Source organism: Leptosomus discolor, chromosome 7 (assembly GCF_034619465.1).
Source record: "Leptosomus discolor isolate bLepDis1 chromosome 7, bLepDis1.hap2, whole genome shotgun sequence".
NCBI lineage: Eukaryota > Metazoa > Chordata > Aves > Leptosomiformes > Leptosomidae > Leptosomus > Leptosomus discolor.
The window spans coordinates 54718199-54738041 of record NC_141397.1 but is presented as its reverse complement, the minus strand read 5'-3'; the positions used below and the strand labels follow the sequence as shown (position 1 = coordinate 54738041).

Sequence of the window (19843 nt, the reverse complement as noted above, 5' to 3'; positions counted from 1 at the left end):
TCCCACATCCAAAGTTCCATGATCCTGTGGATCTCAGAAGTTCAGAAATAAAGTATTTCAGAGGCCTATAACTTTTTAAATTCCATGACATGTTTCTGAGCTCTCAGGTCCAGCTGAGTTTGCATTAATTTCAGTTTAAGTTGCAAGGACAGAATCTTTAGCAGCATCACCCACAATGCAGCTACACAGCACAGGGCTTCCCATCCTCCACAACCTTTTACGGTTTGAATGTAGCTGCAAATCTAAGCAGATAACTGCAGCTGCCCTCAACTTTAATAGAGGTCTAGCCAACAGAGCCTGCAGGTGCCAGCAGACAGTGATTCATTTAGATCCAAACAAGGGTATATTTGATCAAGTAAGGGGCTTTGCCTGTTGGAAGCGCACTGTCTCTGGGCTGCAGCTCTTTCCCTAGGCAGAGGACATCGTGGACTGAAATACAGTACACTTTGCACATCAGAAGCCCTGGGTGTGATCCTGGGCCCTGTCAAAGGAGGCAAGATGGAGTGAGTCAAGTGAGACCATTGGTCTCTGCTGACCACACGTTACCTTCTGTAGCCATTCATTCATCTCGAGCCAAAACCCAACCATGTACCCCAAGGTCTTGTAGACTGACCCAGGGTCTACAAATGGAGGGCCAGTTCCAAGGCTATTTAAGAAAAAAAATTAAAAATTAAAAAAAAAAAAAAAAAAAAATCTACAACACACAAGCTAGGCCCCAAATGCCTGCCCCAGTCAAGAAAAACAGCAACAGCTAACAACAGCATTCACAGAATATCCTTACATGAAGGGGAAATGCAGATGTCAGAAATGCTGGACCTGCTCCCTCCACAAATAGGAGGATCACCACTCAGCGGAGACTGCAGCTTCTCATCCCTGTCATGACAAGAATTGGTATCGTTTTCTGGCCTGGAGGAGAAAGGAGAATGCAGTGTGATAAATGATTGCAGTATAAAAAGTTGCATGAGAGTAAATTCTAAGTTCTTCTCATTGCCTGTAATCTCATAGAAGATAGTGACATTATTTTATATTTCATATTGCAACCCAGTGCTAAGGACATAATTTAACTGCGTGACTGTAGCTCCCCCAAACCAGCTGATGCTAGATGTATTTGAAATGAACATTTTTTCCTACTGCAATAAAAGAGCCAAGGAAAGGAAATCATAACTCCCTGCAGTCTGAAGACCCCAAATACCAGCAGGACACTTAAAAAGACTGTAACAGCAGGCCTGAAAGGTCTTAAATACTTAGCTTTTTCAAGGATTTAAGATTTACTCCTGAATATTACAAGGATTTCACTTTACAGAGCAATACACAATATAGACTTAAAACAAAGTAGGTAAGTAGAACTGTTCGTTTCCCAAGTGAAGTGGATCAATGAGAAACTGAAGCAGACGAGGGACAGAACAGGGACAAGATTACTTTGTAATAAGCAATAAACCACAGCAGAAGCAAGAGGGTGTGAAAAGTGTGTGAAAAGAAGCTGGCAGACACAGAAATTTTCCCTGCCCAATATCAGGTTAAGGTAACTAGACTGTATATGTAGTTAGAAAGGATGCAGTCCAAGGAGGCAGTTAATGATTTCACAGCTACATCAGTTTCTAAGGAAACAGCTAGCAGAATATTAAGTAGTTCAGTCCTCCTTGAGTGATCTCAGCCAGGGAGTCTTTAAAGAGGAGGAAAAAAAAAAAAAAGAGGAGGGAAAAAAAAGCACAGCAGCTTTCCAGTATTTCCTGGCTCCCTCAGCTCCATACAGCAAGAGCTTGTCCACATAGGGATCCCATGACAATTCATCTGAAGTAACTAGAGCCTTGTCTGCACTGGGAAGTCATAGAGAAATTAGCATGGAATAGCTGCTACATGTGCAGTAGCTATTCTGCATTAATTTTCTGTGTGAATACTTCTATTCAGCACCAGAAATCCACCCCACCCCCCCTTTTGGAGGTACGAACCTACAAGTCAGAGATATGTTATAGTATCTCCATCCACTGCTTCCTCTTTCATGATATTTTTTAAATGGAATATGTTACATCAAGTCTCATGTGAAGAACTTTAAACAAGTATAGTCACTTCAATTCTGAATGCAAGCATTTACATAAATTTTTAATGTAGTTTAACTACTCTTCTGAATCCAAAACTTCAGGTAATTCATATCAACTGTCCTGGATTGTCCATGGGTAGACAACCTGCATATGAGGCTAAGTAGTCTGACATTTTTCATGCCAGTTCATCTGATACAAACACAAGCCACTTAAATAATTTAAAAGATTAAATACATCCAAGTTCAGATATTGCTTTCAAATTAAAGCAGCTAAGATTTGGTCACTTGTATTGTCTTCTTCTTGCAAGGCTTCCTAAAAGAGTATTTCCTCATTTTAGTAAATTAATTTGTACTAAAATTACAACAGCATAAAACCATCAAAGCTTGTCCTTTTCCAGTGTAAAACCTAGTTCAAGAATGTCTTCATCTATTTACCGCAGTATCTTGCACACAAATTAGTTAGATATAAAATACAAACTTATCAATCAGGGGTGGTATCTCACGCTTCCTACTTAAAACATGGGAGAACCAAACACTCCTATTATGTCTACCATTTGGCCAGAGCAGGAGGCAAATTAATTTTCACATATTTCCACCATGTTAGATTTCTGCTGTTTACATTTTTCCTCCCTAGTTTGCACAGTGAGGCAATCTGTAAAGACTGCTTCACACCATCAAACTAACACTTCTCTTTGACCCAAAGCTACCAGAACCAGTGTGGTAGAAAGGTGTTTTTAATTTGTATCCAGCAGCAATCTGAAGCCATCTTGCAGAGGCACGAGCTGCACAGCTGTTCAAAATGAGATTCAAGTTTTGACAAAATCCAGGACTAGCGTCACTCCAGTATCCCAGGATGATGTTAAGTAAACATACTGCCTGGGTAGATGGTGGTAAAGAGAGGCACATGATCAATTCTAGAGATTATTTCTGATGCATAAATTGCAGTGTGCTATATGGCACCAGGAATGCTGTTTTCTTCTTACACACTCGCACATTTAATACACAGAGAGAGGACTTGCAAAAGCTGTGGACATTATGACGGTGCAGAAGTTGATCACTGTGAGAAAGGATATGAAGTCCACAATCACACCAAGAGCAAGGTGTCACAGACAATCCCGCTGGAAAATGTATTTCTTCCAAAGCAGGAAATCTAACATAACAAGATTTTTGGTTTTGCCATTTTATTTTTAATCTGTCCTCTTACGGGTGTGTAGCAAACCTCCCCAGAGCAATATACTTTCTTGCTTATAAAGTGGAAGATCCTGGGCATTTTAGACAGTCTATGCAACTTACCAATAGAATATATTATGAGAAGATGAAAGGACTATGAACATGAAGAATATAATGCAAATTTAAATCAAATTGATAAGTAAACATTTACTGAACTATTCCAAGTATGTGACCTCAGCCAATGGACCATCCTCTGCCTACAACATTCCTCTCCTTTCCTTTTTTGAAATGATCTTTAAGGAATGACAATGGCAATGCATTTTTAGGTAGAGAAGGTTTATTTATCAGGCATTGTTGGGTGTTTTTTTTGTTTTGTTTTTTAAAGGAGCTTAAAAAAAATCCAACTTGGTCTCATTTGTTTGGACTTACATTAGGTACATAGTTCTGTGATAACCTGGCGTCACAGGTCTCTGGAGAGGCTCATCTATGCTCTGATGAACACCAGGAAACAGCTTCTTCTTGGATTTTGGAGTATGAGTCAATATCTGATACACAGGAAATAAAGAGATGGGGAGAAAAAAAAAAGAAAAAAAAAAAGAAAATGCCCTGGAAAGACAGGTAACTGGAGCTATAGAGAAAATTCTATAGAAACATTGCATCAGAAACTAAGTTGCATTCTGGTGTCACTAGAGAAAATCCCCTGGCATCATGTATGCTGTTCCATGACATCTTATCTCAGGTCACCATCATCACTGGTAGACCTATAGACTCCAGGTATACAGTCACATTTGTCTCAAATCAGTCACAGCACCCGAAATGGCATTCATGCAAACTTTGCGCCTTTTTACTTCATGGGTTTTTGCTGCTTGAGGCAAGACATACAAATACTTGATCTGGCATAACGCCTGCAGGCACAGTTAACTTTTCAACTTTTTTTTTTTCAAAATAATTTCAGACCAGTGCAGTGTTCCAGTATTAACTTGCTCAGCACTCAGCTTTGTGTGCCCACAGCGTCACTGATTTAACACTAGAACCCTAAGGCTGCCTTTAGCTTATTATTAAGCCACAGCCTGACCACCTCCTGTGAAACAGTAGCTACCTTTCTCAAACTTATTCTACTTGTTCTGAACAGCAACTAATAAAACAGACTGCGAAAGATTTGGACTGCTATGCAGGTAGAACCCAGCTCTTCAAGCAACAAATTGAAGAAAGGAATTTAGAAAGTGATGAAACTACTGAAATTAAACACTTAATCCAGGAAATTAATTTATTTCAAGATCCTAATGCCTGGTACTCACTCCCAAGTACTCAGTGGTTAGCAGCTTCTCTCCTGCAAGCTCTCCCAGTTGAGGTTGCAAAACCTCGTCTTTGTCTAGATCGGCCTCCATAATGTTATGGTCCTCCTGCAACAGCAACACACACATTATGTGAGCCCAGGTTCCAAGAAGTTTTCATTTCAAATTTAGTTCTTACTTCAGTAGTCACTTGGATGATATGTACCGTCCAGATGAATGACTGCTCATACTGCACATATAAATGGCAACGTACAAGCATTTTCCACCGAAAAAGCAGACACCTCAAGACAGACTCACCAAAATTTTTGACATAACCAGGAACTAAAGAATCATGAGAGAAGGAAAAAACCCATCCCTTTTTCCACAAATGCTATGCCAAAAATTACAGCATGTGTTTTAAAAGTGATTCTCCTTCAAAATTCCAACTCCAAATAATTATTCCTTGCTTGACCTAATAAAGGCTCAGGAAAAAATCTTGGTCATTAATATCTTTGTAGAACACCGCACGCTAGTCTGAAGTGATGCAATGCTTTGTCCTTAACAAGCAGTTGGTATAAAGGTTGGAGTTCTAGTATTTGCAGATCTGTCCAAGTCAATCTAGCCATATAGTACAGTCTGAAAAAAACAACCTGATGGCATTTCTCAGCCACACTGGAGGCTGAGAAAAGGCTACCCTTGTTTTTAAAAAAGACAAACCCAAAACATAAGCTAAGTCAATTCTTAAAAAAAAAAAAAAAAAAAAAAGGCACAAGGAAGTTATCATTCAATATCATTCAGGCAAAGAGGATGGTAGGAAACTTGATAGAAAACCCATCTGGATCTTTTATGTATCAGTATCACCTGACAGTATTAAAAGCATAAATTTAAGTTAGACTATAACAACTAGCAGTAAAAATAAAGTAAGCACACCTTAATACAATTCATAATCTTTTCCTGAACATAATGCTAGCATTGCATGAGATTGAAATGCCAATACGCATATTCAGCAGCTCAGGGTAGGTCCCTCTATCTTGACAAAAACACTGAAGTAATTTATTGCTGTTTATTCCCCAAGAAGGAAAAAAACCCAACAAACTCAAACATTTTATTACTCATTTTCAAGAAAGAGAGGCATAATTTTTAATCACTCAAGAGAAAAAAACCACATCCTTATTGCTGGGCATTCAAAACCCCTTCTCAAGCAGTGGTTCCTGAAAGGTGAGACCACAGATGTCCAACAGCAGCTGTTTTTAGAGCGATGTGAAGTAGCAGCATCTACTGAGGTTTGCAAGGAAGCTCTAAGGCTGACAATATGGGGCTGATACAAAATTCTTGGAATCAGTACTTTAGGACACAAATATCACACAAGGCAGCAACAAACCTCTGTTGACTTTATTCCACAAAAATCAAATGTAATCAGCTTCTCAAGTGAAAAGTACTAAAAATTCACTCTCCTGTGCCTATTTCTAGTATAACTATGGATGATTCATCTTTCATGGAAGTTCTGCAGCTTCTACAGATCTACAAGCCAGGAAATGTTAAAGTCTGAGGGACTCCTCCAGCAAACCAAAAGTAGTTACACAAGAACAAGATAGTATTTTTGCTTGCGTTTTGCTACTAAAAAGAATTCTCTTCTGTGCTGCACAAGATACCCTAAATAAGACCCACCCCAGATGAAGAAAACATGCTTTGCTTTTGAAACAGGTGGCGACAGTAAACATAAACGACTGTCAGAAAAAGTAAATTAATTGTTCTAATAATATATATTGTAATAGCACGAGTAATGTAGAGAGCCTGGCATAAACTCCATTAAAAACAATGATGAGCCCCAGAGCACAAAGAAAATGAAAAGCACTTTCGCTTTACTGAGATTTAGACTCAAATAGTTTTAAATAGCCAAAGTAAGAAATACCCTCTTCCACAAAGATTAGCCAATAACATGGATGCTTGGGACAGTGCTCAACAAAACCAGCACAAGGAAGAACACATTGGAAGTGTGTACAGGGAAGGTATTTCCTACAATGGAAATGGCTGGCTGGTTCCTGTCTGATACCATACAAATAATGAGACGACCATCACTCAGACCAAGTAGGTGTTGGCTTTCCCAGAGCTCTACAGTTCAATAACCTCTGTACCACATGGCTTAAAACCCATAGCTTTTGTTTTGATTTAGTTATTCTCATTGCTTATCACCTCCTCATTCACAGGCGTCAAGCAAAGATAAAAAGTACACACATAAAGGGCTCAATTCAGTAGCCCACAGCACCATCCAGTTTGACTTTGAAATATCCTGCCTGGCCTTCCCCTGCGGCTGTGAAAGGGCACAAGCATCCTACAGGTCCCAAGTCGTATCAGACAGCCTTGTACAGGTGCTTCCGAAGCTGTAGTTAAGAGAGATTAGATGCCTGTGTGTGTCAGTATTTCTGTAACTGCTTCAGTTGTTCAATAATCCACACAGCATTCTAAGGTTCAGAGTAAAATTTTTCCATAATGTATTTGTTCATGTATGGATTTATTAAAGACCTAGTTCTTCTGTAAGTGCTTTGAGGATACCAGATTGTTAATCCTCTTCATCCTCCTGAAGAGGTATTCTGTAGATGCTCAGCCATAAAAGATAAGGCTGTATAGGACCTCAGGAAGATGTTCAATCTGTCCTTCTCTCCAAGCTAAGATGAATTACCATCAGCTCCTGGGAAGCTGTGTAGGTGTGAAAAATAACTCAGATAACGGAAAAACACAGACAAACACTTGTGGACTAGGCAACAATCATCTGCATCAAGCAAAACGAAAAACCCCACATTCCAAACTACACAATATACCATACTTTGAAAAAAAAAAATTAAAAATTTGCAAAGATGAGCTTTATAAACAGTCTGGTAGATTTTTTTTTTTTTTTTTATATGGTATGTTAATGCAGCATCAAGCGCTAACATTTTCTCAAAGGATGCTTTACAGAAGACTGGCTATGCTGTACCTGGGTAGTGTTACACGTTACAGTGAGAACATCACCTGCTCTTCTGTCCAGCTCTCTCACAGAGAACGCTGGTTTCTGGGAAGCACCTCTCCCTGCCAACCTTGCTCCCTGACGTTATTTAACATACCTGGCAACAGAGCTGAATGTGTCCTTCCTCTACCTCCCTGTACAGAAAAAGAGCTTTGACAGTGGTGCCATCATTCCACTGCTGAAATAACACAATTGGTGCCCTGTTCACCATCGCTCACAGGCTGCAGCAGACGTTGGCAGCAAAGTCTTTTAATGTAATGGCTTGAAGTCGTGCGATTAGGTCTGTAATTAAGCTCTCTTTCTTTTGATGTACTCTCTAGCTGAAGTGTATTTTCACACTGCAGTTTACTGATTTTATTGCCAGGTGCTGAGTGACAGGGGATCAGAGGGTGTCTGATAAATCATCACTGTACAGTTATCTAACACAGCTCAAGTTTGTAACTAAACTTTTGAATTAGAGCTACAACATCACATACTCACTTTTACAAGCAGCTTTTAAAGATAGTCCAAGTCAAATATAAAGCAAATATAAAGATCAAATACTGAAGAAAATTACATTAAGTTAGTACTTAACAGAACAGTCAAGAGAATATTAAGCACCAGAAAATATGCAATCTAACTGTGGGCGTCAACACATCCCAGATGGCTATCGTAATGAAGGTGGGTACGTACTGCAGAAGCCAGCACATCCTGAGCTCTACGCTATCCCAGAACTAATCCTCCAACAGACTCAACTGCACCTTCGAAGCAGTGTTTAGGAGAAAGTAGTCATTACCACAAGATCTGCTCAAAGCCAAGAGACAATTCAACAACTCTAAATTAAACACAGATAAAAGCAAAAAACCCATGAAAGGTAATAGTAACAGCACGGGGAACCTTCGTGGGCTCTTACAAATAAAACCCACAAAATAAGTGCGTAAGAGTGTCTTTTTGTGGTTTCTTAAGTTGTGAAGGTATAAATACTCATATTGAGTGGATCAGCAACAAATCCAGAGGGTAGTGGCCAGCGGCTCAGTGTCCAGATGGAGACTGGTGACAAGTGGTGTCCTCCAGGGGTCCGTACTGGGACCAGTGCTGTTTAATATCTTCATCAATGAATGACATAGATAGTGGGATCGAGTGCACCCACAGCAAGTTTGCAGACAGCCTCAAGCTGAGTGGAGCGGTTGACAGGCCTGAGGGATGGGGTGCCATCCAGAAGGACCTGGACAAGTTCAAGAAGTGGGCCTGTGTGAACTTCATGAGGTTCAACAAGGCCACGTGCAAGGTCCCGCATCTGCGTCGGTGCCTGTATCAATACAGGCTGGGGGATGAAGGGATTGAGAGCAGCCCTGCCAGGAAGGATTTGGGGGTACTGGCGGATGAAAAGCTGGATGTGACCCAGCAATATGCGCTCGCAGCCCAGAAAGCCAATCATATCCTGGGTTGTATCACAAGAAGCATGGCCAGCAGGTTGAGGGAGGTGATTCTGCCTCTCTACTCTGCTCTGGTGAGACCCTATCTGCAGTGCTGTGTCCAGCTCTAGAGCCCTCAGCAAAAGAAAGATATGGACCTGTTGAAGCAGAGAGAGTTGGGGCATCTGAGTGGAAACATTCAAGGTCAGGCTGAACGGGGCTCTAAGCAACCTGATCTAGCTAAAGATGTCCCTGCTCACTGCAGGGGGGTTGGACTAGATGGTCTTTAAAGGTCCCTTTGAACCCAAACTATTCTATGATTCTAAATTATAGTATCAGTAAGCTGGCTGAATGCAGGTCACTGAACTGGCAATATATGGACATATTCTGAAATACATTCAGTCTGAGGCAGTGAGTCAACAAATCTTTCCTTATTTAACAAAGTAACAACACTATGCATTGTGTATCATTTTGCTGTTTGTAAACTATATTTTCTAAACTGAGGGACCAAGAAACCAGGCGTCCTTGTAGCAGAACGGAATTATAGTTCCCAGCGGCAATAGGGATTTAGAATGTGTCACAGTTAATGCTACACTAGAAACAGTTTTAAGATTGGCTTAATGAGACTTTCTAATATACTGGCAAAGCTAATGAAAAACTGGAATCAGACATTTCTCTGTTTCAAAAGCCTACTGTTATTTTTGAGTCAAATAATAAGAAGTGACAGAATTCTGTTTTAATCACATGATGGTTCCATGGTAAAAATGCATTTCAAAATTATTTGACCTAGAGCCTTGGCTGGGACTGTGAGCAGCAGGAACTTGTCTAGGGGGTATGACCGAACAGGAGAATTCACCTTCCTTTCATTCCTAAGAGCAGGTAAAGTAATGGAAGTGTTCAACACTATCATGCAATTCAATGCCACACCTTTCATGGAGGAGTTCCTTACCTCTGTGCTTTCCCAACAGAACACAGCACCCTTCAAAAAAGTATATTAGAGTTCAAGCAAAAATATCACCACCTTGGATTCTCATGATATGCCTCAGACTCTCAAAGCCTTGGAACATCAGTTAAATGGTATTAAGCAGCATGTTAAACAAAGGGAAGTTATAATGATTACTCCCCAGAAAGCCCATCTTGCACATCAAGCATTGATTTTGGGTAGGAGGAGTGGAAAGATTACCGAAAACTCACTTCAGGACTGCAGGAGGTGAAACAACTACAATAATCTAATCCTATTAGGAAAAAGAACAGTTTACTGTTAGCCCTTAGAACAAAAGGGGGAGAACCGACCGCTAAGTAAAACTTCCTTGTAGCTCTAAACTTAGAATTTCCACATAGCTCTAAATTTAGGCAAAGTCACAAAGGTAATTGGTTCACGTGTTCACCACCTATTGTGCCACAACACAGAAACGAGCTAAATAATGCAAGCAGTGCAAAACTTCTCTGGACATTGCCAGGCAAAGGCTGGATCCTGCAAGGTGCTGCACCCACCAGCTGAGAGCACACCACACCTGCTACAGTTGGGATACTTAGATTTTTTTCTCTGCTTTCAAAACCTAAAAGGCTCAACGTGCACTTGAAAATGCACTCAGTCACCCTGCAGTAAAGGGGCAACTTTTAGCCTGTAGCATGGCTGTCCTGTTCACTAGCATCTGCGTTAACGTGCAACAAGATAGTAGGACGCGGACACAAGTGACTTGGTAAGTTCTTATGCGTCTTATTCTTTGCTGGTTCAGGACAAAAATTTACATTTTGTCTAAAAATTTGGTTTTCAAGCAAATGCATTCTCCAGTAACATTTCTAATAGAAGAACATTTTGCAGAGACCGTTAACTCCCAATGTCACTGACTTCTTCAGGGCAAATACATGATATAAACGTACATGCACATACACACCCATCTAAATAGGTTCAAACACTGTTCCAAGGACATCTACCATAGCTGTTCTTTCAAAGTTCTCATGCAAGACTTTTCAATGGTAGGACTTCTTTCAGATAAAACTCCCATGTAACTGCCTACACAGTGTATTTTGAACTCCCCTGTGCACTTACAGCAACGTAGCAATGGCAACATCACCAGTGAAGACTGGGTTTAATATTTCTCTCACATCATTTACACCTTGCTTTGCTTGTTAATTTAAATGATCAAATACGCTGTGTTGTCTACACCTGGGATCCCATTGCTTTACGAAGACAGCTTCTCAAAAAATGCTAAAGTATTGGTATAAAATGCGTTTATTAGCAGAGCTGGAAATACACAGCTAATCAGTTTATATTTACTATGATACGGTTTCTCATGCTTACTTTCTCAAATTTTTTTTTCTTTTCTTTTGGCACTTATTTCTTAATTTGTAATTACTGTTTTCTTCATTACATACAGACAATTTATTAAATATAAATATATTTATTAAATATATTAAATAAGTTTCTAAACAGCAAAAGAAGTCATCACACCCTGAACAGATAATGATATCTTAAGGAAAAGTGACCACCTGTTTATAAATTATTCTGGTAATATACCGTTTCATTTGCTTCCTTTATTTTCCATTGCTGAAATGGGTCTACCAAAATAAAAGAGTAGGACTTCAAATGAAGAAAAGGTAATGGAAACAGATCCAATTTTCTTGTTAATGCAAAAATAATATAAATAAAAAACAAAACCAAAAAGCTCCAAAAAACAACGTCTGGTTTATTGACACAAATATTTTCTGCCAAGAAGATTAAGGATTTTTCTAAAAGGTGCCAGAAGGCCTTTATACTTACTTCCTCATCCTCCTCTTCCTCTTCATCGTCAGACACAATACTATCATTTAATGTCTCTTCTAGAAAGATGCAAAACAGAATGATGTAAGAGTACATGTACAACTCAACAGAATGCCTAGTTATTGCCCTCTTTTACAAGAGTAAGATTTAGCTTGCTTCTCATATAGACATCCCATTCTTTTCAAGACAACTATTGGAATTATTTGCTCATCTAAAGCATTCTAGAAATTACTCAAATCAATTCATATTTGGGAAAACGGCAGAAACAGAAACACTCTGGAATAGTTCTCATAAATCCCACTATGATGTCTCAGTGTGATTACTGACAAGACTTGAATGAAAGTGTGTGCACTTGCAAGTTTGTCTATTTTTCAACTAATTTTTAATAAAGACTCTATGTCTCCCTACAAACACTTTAATATTATACTGCTTTTACATGTACAAAGATAGTACTTATGTATGATACTTACCGTAACTTTTGGACAAACTAATTTCTTAGAAAAAAGCAGCCAGGCTTATGCTGGAAATCTGAATGCTCAACATTCACTCATCAATCAGACAAAACCTTTTAAAAATACCATTCATAGGCAGAAGAGAAGCAATTCTATACCCTTGATGAACAAATATTGCATAGTGGCAGCACCATGCTTAAACAATTTATTTGTTCTTTTGCAAGCTAGAACTGTAAGATATGCTGTCTTCTGCCCTTTCCAAAAGCCAAAGAAAGCAGTCAAACTTGTTCTATTTTTACTGTACAGAAAGATTTAATCAGAATTCACCTCCTTTTCATTATTTGCTTTCTCTCCTTTCAGCCTTCCTTTCAGCCACAGGGAACAGAACATACAATAAATACTCCACCTCTTCATACTTGTCTGTACTAACACAGCATCTACAACTCCTGGGACCCATCAACATACTCTCCAAAAGGGACTGTCTCTGCCCCCTGTTCAGGCTAAGCCATTTCAGACAACAAAGCTACACTCTTCAATACAGCAAGGGATGAGCAGAGACAGACCTACTCCCTAAATTCTGCTTTATAAACTCTATCACCTGTTTATTTTTGCAGTTGACAGCAGTCTCTCATTACTCTGAGGCCTCTGGCATGAAAGAAAACGGCCAAGGTCATTCTATTTACAGTCCCAAAACTTTGGAATTGAGACCTACTCAGCCTTTTATTTCTTCTTTATAATTGTAACACAAAAGGAAATTTTAAAATACATCTGACATTCAAATCCTGACATTCACTATTCACCCTCTCTCAGACCATCACACTATTGTTATTCTTTGAGAGTTTCAATGCCAAGTAAAAACATGAGCTTTCTTATTGCTTTTGTGAAAGATTTACAGCTCAGATAGCTGCATCTGTTCTTCTGACCTGAATTGAGCTGCTTGATAATAAATTCAATCTGTCGGATCATCTCTGCATTTCCTTCCTTGATAAAGCAGCGCAAAATTTCTTCCATTCCCTGGATGTAGTGGAAAACATTGCTAGATTAGTATCTCACGTGACCACAGTGACAGAGTTTTGTTAGCTAAAACATCATTTTTTTTTTTTCCTCAGGAAAAACAGAGGCAGTGTGAAACCACTGTGTCCAGATCCATGGGCTCCATTTTGTCCCTACACTTCCCAAAGACAAAAGAAACAGGCTGTCTAGATTGCTTCTAGGTTTAAATACAGAAGTATCCATGATGAACAGTAAATTTTTACATTAGATCTGCTGCTTCTGCCTTCTGAACTCAGTTAAAGAGTAGTCAATAGAAAAAGGCAAATTCGCATTCACAGAGACAACGGTGCACGGTTCAGGGAAGGAAAGCAAAAAGCAGGATGAACTTTGACTTTCTTTTAAACCCAGTTTCTCTCTTTGTGGCCCCTTATAGGCTTCATGTTGTGTCTTTAATCATTTAAGATGACTTTCAATGCTCTGCAAGGTAAAACATCTGACAACAATTATATCTGCACAACTCTCTAGCTTAGTTCTTAAGACAGAAAGACACACTGCTGTCCCAGGAATGGCTTCCTCAAATCCAGAAGTTAAAACACTTTCATTACCATTACACTAACTTTCAGAGGTTGATCTTAGTGCTATGCAAAGCAGCACTGCTTACCATTGCTCTGGCTTCTTCTCGGACAGAAGGGTTGGCAAGAATGCTATACAGTGCTCCATTTACATATGGTTGTATCTAAGAGGAAGAAATAATCATACCACTAAGAAAAATTTATATTCACCCCAGTGAAAATACCCATCACCAAAATTTAAGAGTGAAGGTGCAGAACAACTATGTTCAGAGTTCAATCAGGCTACCCTGCACTTGCAAACATTCCCACTTGGGAAGCAGCGAACTTTTAGGATACAAATATACTGTGATATGCTTGATCTAAATCAGTACATGCCAATTTCACTCCCCTACCCCTTCTGAAAATGTATTCTTGCAAATTGACCTAGTACTACAACAAAAAAAAAAAAAGTTAGTTTCTGACAAACACTAGGGGCAGTATAAAAAAATAGGACAAAGAACAGGGACAAGATTGTGTCAGCATGAGTTCAAGACAGGCTTCAAGCATTACAGCCTTAGGCAGGATGACAAAAGATGTAGCAGTTTCAAACATCCTTTCACCCTGCTGCCTGTTACTGTCCCTCAGCAGAGGAAAAAAACCCATCTAGCATGAAAGCTGTGTATTATGGCTAGCGAAAGCCACCAGATCGGTCAAACTAGTTTTATTCAGCACTTATGTGACCCTTTGTATTGGCCAGTTAGTATTGAAGCACTAAGATTTCCAGTCATCCTCTGTCTACACCCTTGGAAAAATTAACAATGAGCTAGGCTGGGAGCAGGGGAAGCAAGGAAAGATAAGGGACTGGGATTTACACAAGGATTCCACAGTTTCTCGGGAAGCTCTCCTGGCACCCAAGAGCACTGCCTTCTACCTTTCGATAAGAAAACTTCTATCAGCTGCGCTGGTGCAAACTAGGTTGTAAGAACGAACCCTCTGAGAGAACTTTTGAGGCCATTCTAAGGCAAGACTTCAACAGTATGATAGCATTTTCTACATACTTCAGTCTAGGGACTGGGATGGTATTTTGTATCAGTATGTATTGTATTAACTCTCATCATTCATAAAAACAAAGCTAGTGAAAGAGTACGATAAAGGTGGGACAAGTTTCAAGTTAATCAAAACAGTGCTAGTAAAGAACTGATCTACATCTTCTAACAAACTCATAAAATGCAGAGTAAACACTTCATTCAAATTTATTGTCTATTTTCAGTTTAAGCGATAAACAAAAAAACTGATCATACAATCATTGTATATAAACATGAGACACCAGAGTGTATGTTTCATTGCACCTTGCACAATCATCAAGGAATCAATCTAGAATGACCTGGTAAAAATTCTGCCTCCCTATGATTTCAACTTCATGCAATATTTGCCTGCATTTTCTCCTGCCTTGAATTTTACTCCATGGTTAAAGAAGTGACCTTCTGCAGACACAGCTGGAAAAATTCTTTGTATAGCAGATGGCAGATATCAGAGTGATGTGTTGAAAAGCATGAGGTAGAAATAACTAATAATTTTTACCATTTTCCTCTGGGGTAGTTTAATTTAGCATCTAAGATTCAAACATGTCTGGAGACAGAAAAGAAACTTGAACCACAAAAGGGTTAAGCGGCAGGTTAAATGAAGTGGTAGATAAAAATATATTAGGGCTTGAATGTAAGAGGTGTACTGCTTTCTTATAATACTCCTTAAAACGACTAGCAAATTTACTTCTTTGCACCTGATGTTTTGCATAATGGCTTGCACCACATATTGTTCAGCTAATGAACTAGTCAATCTTGAGATGACTGGATGTGAGATGACATTTAAACAGCATCAGAAACTGCCATCAAGGAGGCACACGAACTGCATGAAAACTACGCATCTAAAAGACTTGTTCTTAGCTGCCAAAATTTGTTAAAGGAAGACATAATTACGTCTAGAAAGACCAGTGCCCAATGAAAAAAAATTACATAATTGTGAATTTTAGGAAAATATCACACAACTTTATTACATGAGGGTCTAACAAGGGAAAGAAAATGAATTTATTTTTCCATTTCTTCCTTTCTTGCTTTTTTTATCTTTAATTTTTCTTTCCACTTTTTCCTTAACCCAAAGTTTGCTGTACAAATACCTCATGATTCTCATGGCCGAGAAGATCGGAGAGAACTTTGAGCACGTGGTTTGCCATCCTTGCACACATTTTCTTCCCTGCGAAGGGAGAAAACATAAATATGCTTGGGAAAAAAAAACAAACAAAAACAAACAGATCAGAGCAAACTGCCTACTTTTTAAAATCAGTACGGAATATAATTTACAGAGCAATACTGTTCCTTGTCCCTGCCAAATGCTTCTCCGCATAACTGAGCTGAAATCAGTGGAGTTACTCTGGATTTATGCAGTTGTCATCTTGGACAGGATGCAAAACAAAAGGATTTTTAACAGTTTAACAAAGACATTATTTTGTGTATGGCAAGCAGTCATTTTTTCACCCTCACCTTGCTTTCCCTTTTAAAAGGAAACTTACTTTAAACTTCTCTTAACTCTTTTGGACCTAGACAGGACCTTATTTTCTTGAGGGGAATCTCTGTGTTGTAAAAGAGAAGGATACAAGTATTTCACTCCACAAGGTGAAGGTTAAGCTCCTTACCATTACTGATCAACTCAGTTCCAACTTTCTTTTATACAAACAAACCTCTCACACAAGTAAAAAATGTCCTTTGAAAACTGGGCCTGGAATGTAGGAATAGCAGTCCTCACACAGGGATATGTAGAGGGTTCCATTGACTAACTGTTTTCTTAATTCTTCAGATTTTGGTCAAGTTAACCTCCCTATTTTTGGATTCTTGGGAAAGAGATGTGCTCAAAAGCATTGGTTATGACACTCAAATATCTCTGGTTATGCGGATCCTTGCTGCTAATTATAGTCACTTGAAAGAATCCAGGTATGTCAGAAAAAAAGGATTCAGAGTCTTCCCTATCCATTTCTTGGAATAAGGTTGTAATTCAAAATGCACGACACCTGCACTCCGCAGACAAAGATTCATGAGCAAGGCAACAGAATACTCCAGCGTGTAATCAGACAGGCAATCTGTATCTGCTAGAACATCAACCAGCCAGAAAATGAGCCCATCTTTGATCATCGCCGACTGGAGTGCACGCCTAGGATTAAAAAACCAAAAAGTCCACAAAAAAATCAGACCACATCATAAATAGCTTTCAAATACATTTATAGCTAATATATATAAGCACATTAAACCCCTACTTCATCTACCTGCTATACACTAGACAGCCAACAAAAAAACCCCCAACAAACCCAAACCTACCCATTTTGGCAGAATCAGTTAAACTAAAGAATTAACAAAGCCCGAAGAAATTGAAGATGCAGATTCCCATAGGATTAGAGGACTATAAAATGTTGTTGGGCGGGTTTGGTTTTTTTGTGTTTATGTTTTGGGGGTTTTTTCAACCTGAAAACTGCTGAGGTAAATTTCTTCATTGTTTTCTAAGGCTTCTAACTTCATCTAAAATTGCATTTTCAATTGTCTTAAAATTGGTAAAAAAAGCCAGCTACACACAACAGACCCATAAAACAAATTAATTGCTACTTCTGCCATAGTAGCCATAGCTCTATAGCACTTTTGTACTGTTGATTTGACAAATGAGATTTTTTGCTTAAATCTATTTGCTCTTTTCTCTAGAGATTGTTAAATCATGTATTCTTTGAACTCAACCTGTAGTTGCACTCAAAAAGTATACTGAATAAAGTGCCAGGTGGTCAACTGTGGTGATCTACAACAGAAATTCCTCACTTTACAATACAAAAAAGAAGTCTGTACTGGTAGAATGGTCTTACTGGAGAACACCATTTTTAATCACATTATTTCCAAGGGGCAGTAAGTCTAAATTACAAAGATCAAAGCAGGTATTTTCTGGTCTTCATACTTGGGATTTGGATTATTCCTGAAAGTTCATACACTTTCTCAATCTTGGATCTTGCAGTAGGTCTATGGCATGGACTGAGCAAAACAATGGAGCACCTGACCACACATTAAGAAAAAAAAAAAAAAAAAGAAGAAATAAAAAGTCCCTCACGTCAGGTATCTGCAATTGACCTTCTATAAGATTAACTGGGCTTTTTTAGAAAGTAAAAAACTTGCAAATTTTCAGTAGCTTAGTGCCTAGGCCCCAAAATTGAAACTAATTTGTACTATCAACAACTGTTTTAATAGAAAAAAAAATAACTTTCTCTAAGATTGGTTTAAGATTTCAAGCAGTGATGTACGAAGATTTAGTCTCTTTCATCTCAAATATGTATAAGGTATGTCAGGAAGCAGTCCAGAATTTTATCCAAAGCATGTTTAAATGTGCTTCACCCAGATAAGTTCTCAATGAGGCAAATCCAAAAGCGGCCCTCATTCTTCAACAAGCCCAAACAAACAAATAAAAAACCACCCCAACATTTGCAGTCTTAATTTAGAAGAAACATGAATGAAAATAACACGAGCCAAACTTATGCATCTACCTCCGTACATTTAGTTATCTATTCAGGGCTGAATATTCCTCCCGAGTACTATGAAAATGGAGTTCCTAGATTGTATTTATTTGATAAACGAGAGTAACATCGTGCCCTTTACTGCTTTCGCGTGATATTTCCTTTGTAGTGGGCATTTGAGTCAGACTACTAACGCAAAAGTAAGAAACAAGACAGCCATATAGACAGCTCCAGGAAAGAGGATCAACAGGATGAAGATGAAATCCCTGAGAAAAGTTTGCAGAAAGGATAATGAAAACATTACGCTTTGGAATGTAATGCAACTCTTTTTTCTATGTAGGAATCTTCAGAATTTTCTACATTAAGATTTTCTCTTTGTTCAATTAAGGAATACACATAAAGCACACAAGGCTATGTCAGATGTACATTTTCTTGAGTCTTGACAGCTGGTAGGAAGTCAGATTAATTCAGTCAGCAAAACTGAGTTCTCCTCCATAATAAATGACACTGCTTTCACCAGACATCAGAGGTTCTGATGATTGTTACGGGAAAATCAAGTGCTCTTCTTTCCTCCCTGAACAGAGCCTAACTAGCCTGCATTTCCTCTCCTGCTGTCACCACTGCGTGCTGTGCTTTCATCACCTGAGGCTGAATTTCTGCAGAGCCCCCAGCACATTCTCCCATGTAAGGGAATCCTTGTCTTCAGCTTTCAGTCTCTCCTCCAGCATTTGCAGCAACGTTGGGTTCTGAGAAAGGTAGACACGACCTGGTGCAAAAAGCGATGAAAGAACAGATGCTGAGATATCAGCTTATGACAGAAAAGCTCCCTCTCCTTGGAAAAGTAAGCAAGATCGACCTCAGTTTCTTCTTGACAAGCCACAATCTTGTGGCAAGACTCAAACAAACCTGCACAAATGAGTGGTCTAGTAGACCAGTTGCATTCAATCCAGCCACTTGTGGCATGAGAAGCCCCCACTTGCCAAGTTAGTACCACACAGAAACTACTTTTCTTTCAGTACGTGCTTTCTGATCTGTCACAGTTTTGTATACTCTAGGAAAAGAGTAGAGATGTTCAAAGAGCTCAGGAAAATTAGGTGCCCTACTGTTATTGACTTTAAATGGGATTTCAGTTCTCAGCAATAGTTAGCTCCTTAAGGAGCGAATCAAGGGCTAATTTGGGACAGGCAGAGATACAAAGCTGCATATATATGCAAGCAAACAGCAGTGATGCACAAAGATTTATTCAGGTGAGGATCAGGAAGCTGCAAGAGCGGCTGCACTAATTACTGTTGCACAGCCTGGTAACAGGTCTGCCTACAGGACTTTGAATTAATGGGGACTTTTCTTCCTTTTTTTTTTTTTTTTTTTTTTTTTTTTTAACCCTCATGAAGAGACTGAAGACTATATTTAAAGGCAGCACCTGGGTAAGTTCCCACATAGACCATAAATCATCAAATCATCAAAAGTCAGAAACACTGAATATACAGTGTCAAAATGAAAACTTTCCAGAAACTGAAAAACTGATTTGAATGCACCTAACAAAAGACAGTGAATCCCTAGAAAAAGGGTGCAAACAAGGCTCTAAATTTCCACATGCACTTATGAAGTACCTATAAGCCAGCCCTATATGAAAATGCTGTTGTTTTTTTTTTTTCCCCAGCAAATCTCT

General features: G+C 38.9%; 1 protein-coding gene across 4 annotated transcripts in view; it reads right to left on the bottom strand.

The window, feature by feature from the left end:
• ARMC9 (armadillo repeat containing 9) overlaps window positions 1-19843 on the bottom strand; it is a 65053-nt gene that overhangs the window by 10693 nt on the left and 34517 nt on the right. For 2 of the 4 annotated variants that reach the window (XM_086467750.1, XM_086467751.1), the window contains 8 exons: window positions 18817-18940; window positions 16702-16841; window positions 15814-15890; window positions 13751-13825; window positions 13020-13110; window positions 11645-11700; window positions 4507-4611; window positions 3634-3753 (listed from right to left, as the gene is read on the bottom strand). In XM_086467750.1, coding sequence (XP_086323876.1) covers window positions 3634-3753; window positions 4507-4611; window positions 11645-11700; window positions 13020-13110; window positions 13751-13825; window positions 15814-15890; window positions 16702-16841; window positions 18817-18940 — 788 coding nt within the window. Of the gene's footprint in view, window positions 1-781; window positions 907-3633; window positions 3754-4506; window positions 4612-11644; window positions 11704-13019; window positions 13111-13750; window positions 13826-15813; window positions 15891-16701; window positions 16842-18816; window positions 18941-19843 lie in introns of those variants that run through there. The other 2 variants (XM_009949436.2, XM_086467752.1) reach the window with 2 other exon arrangements.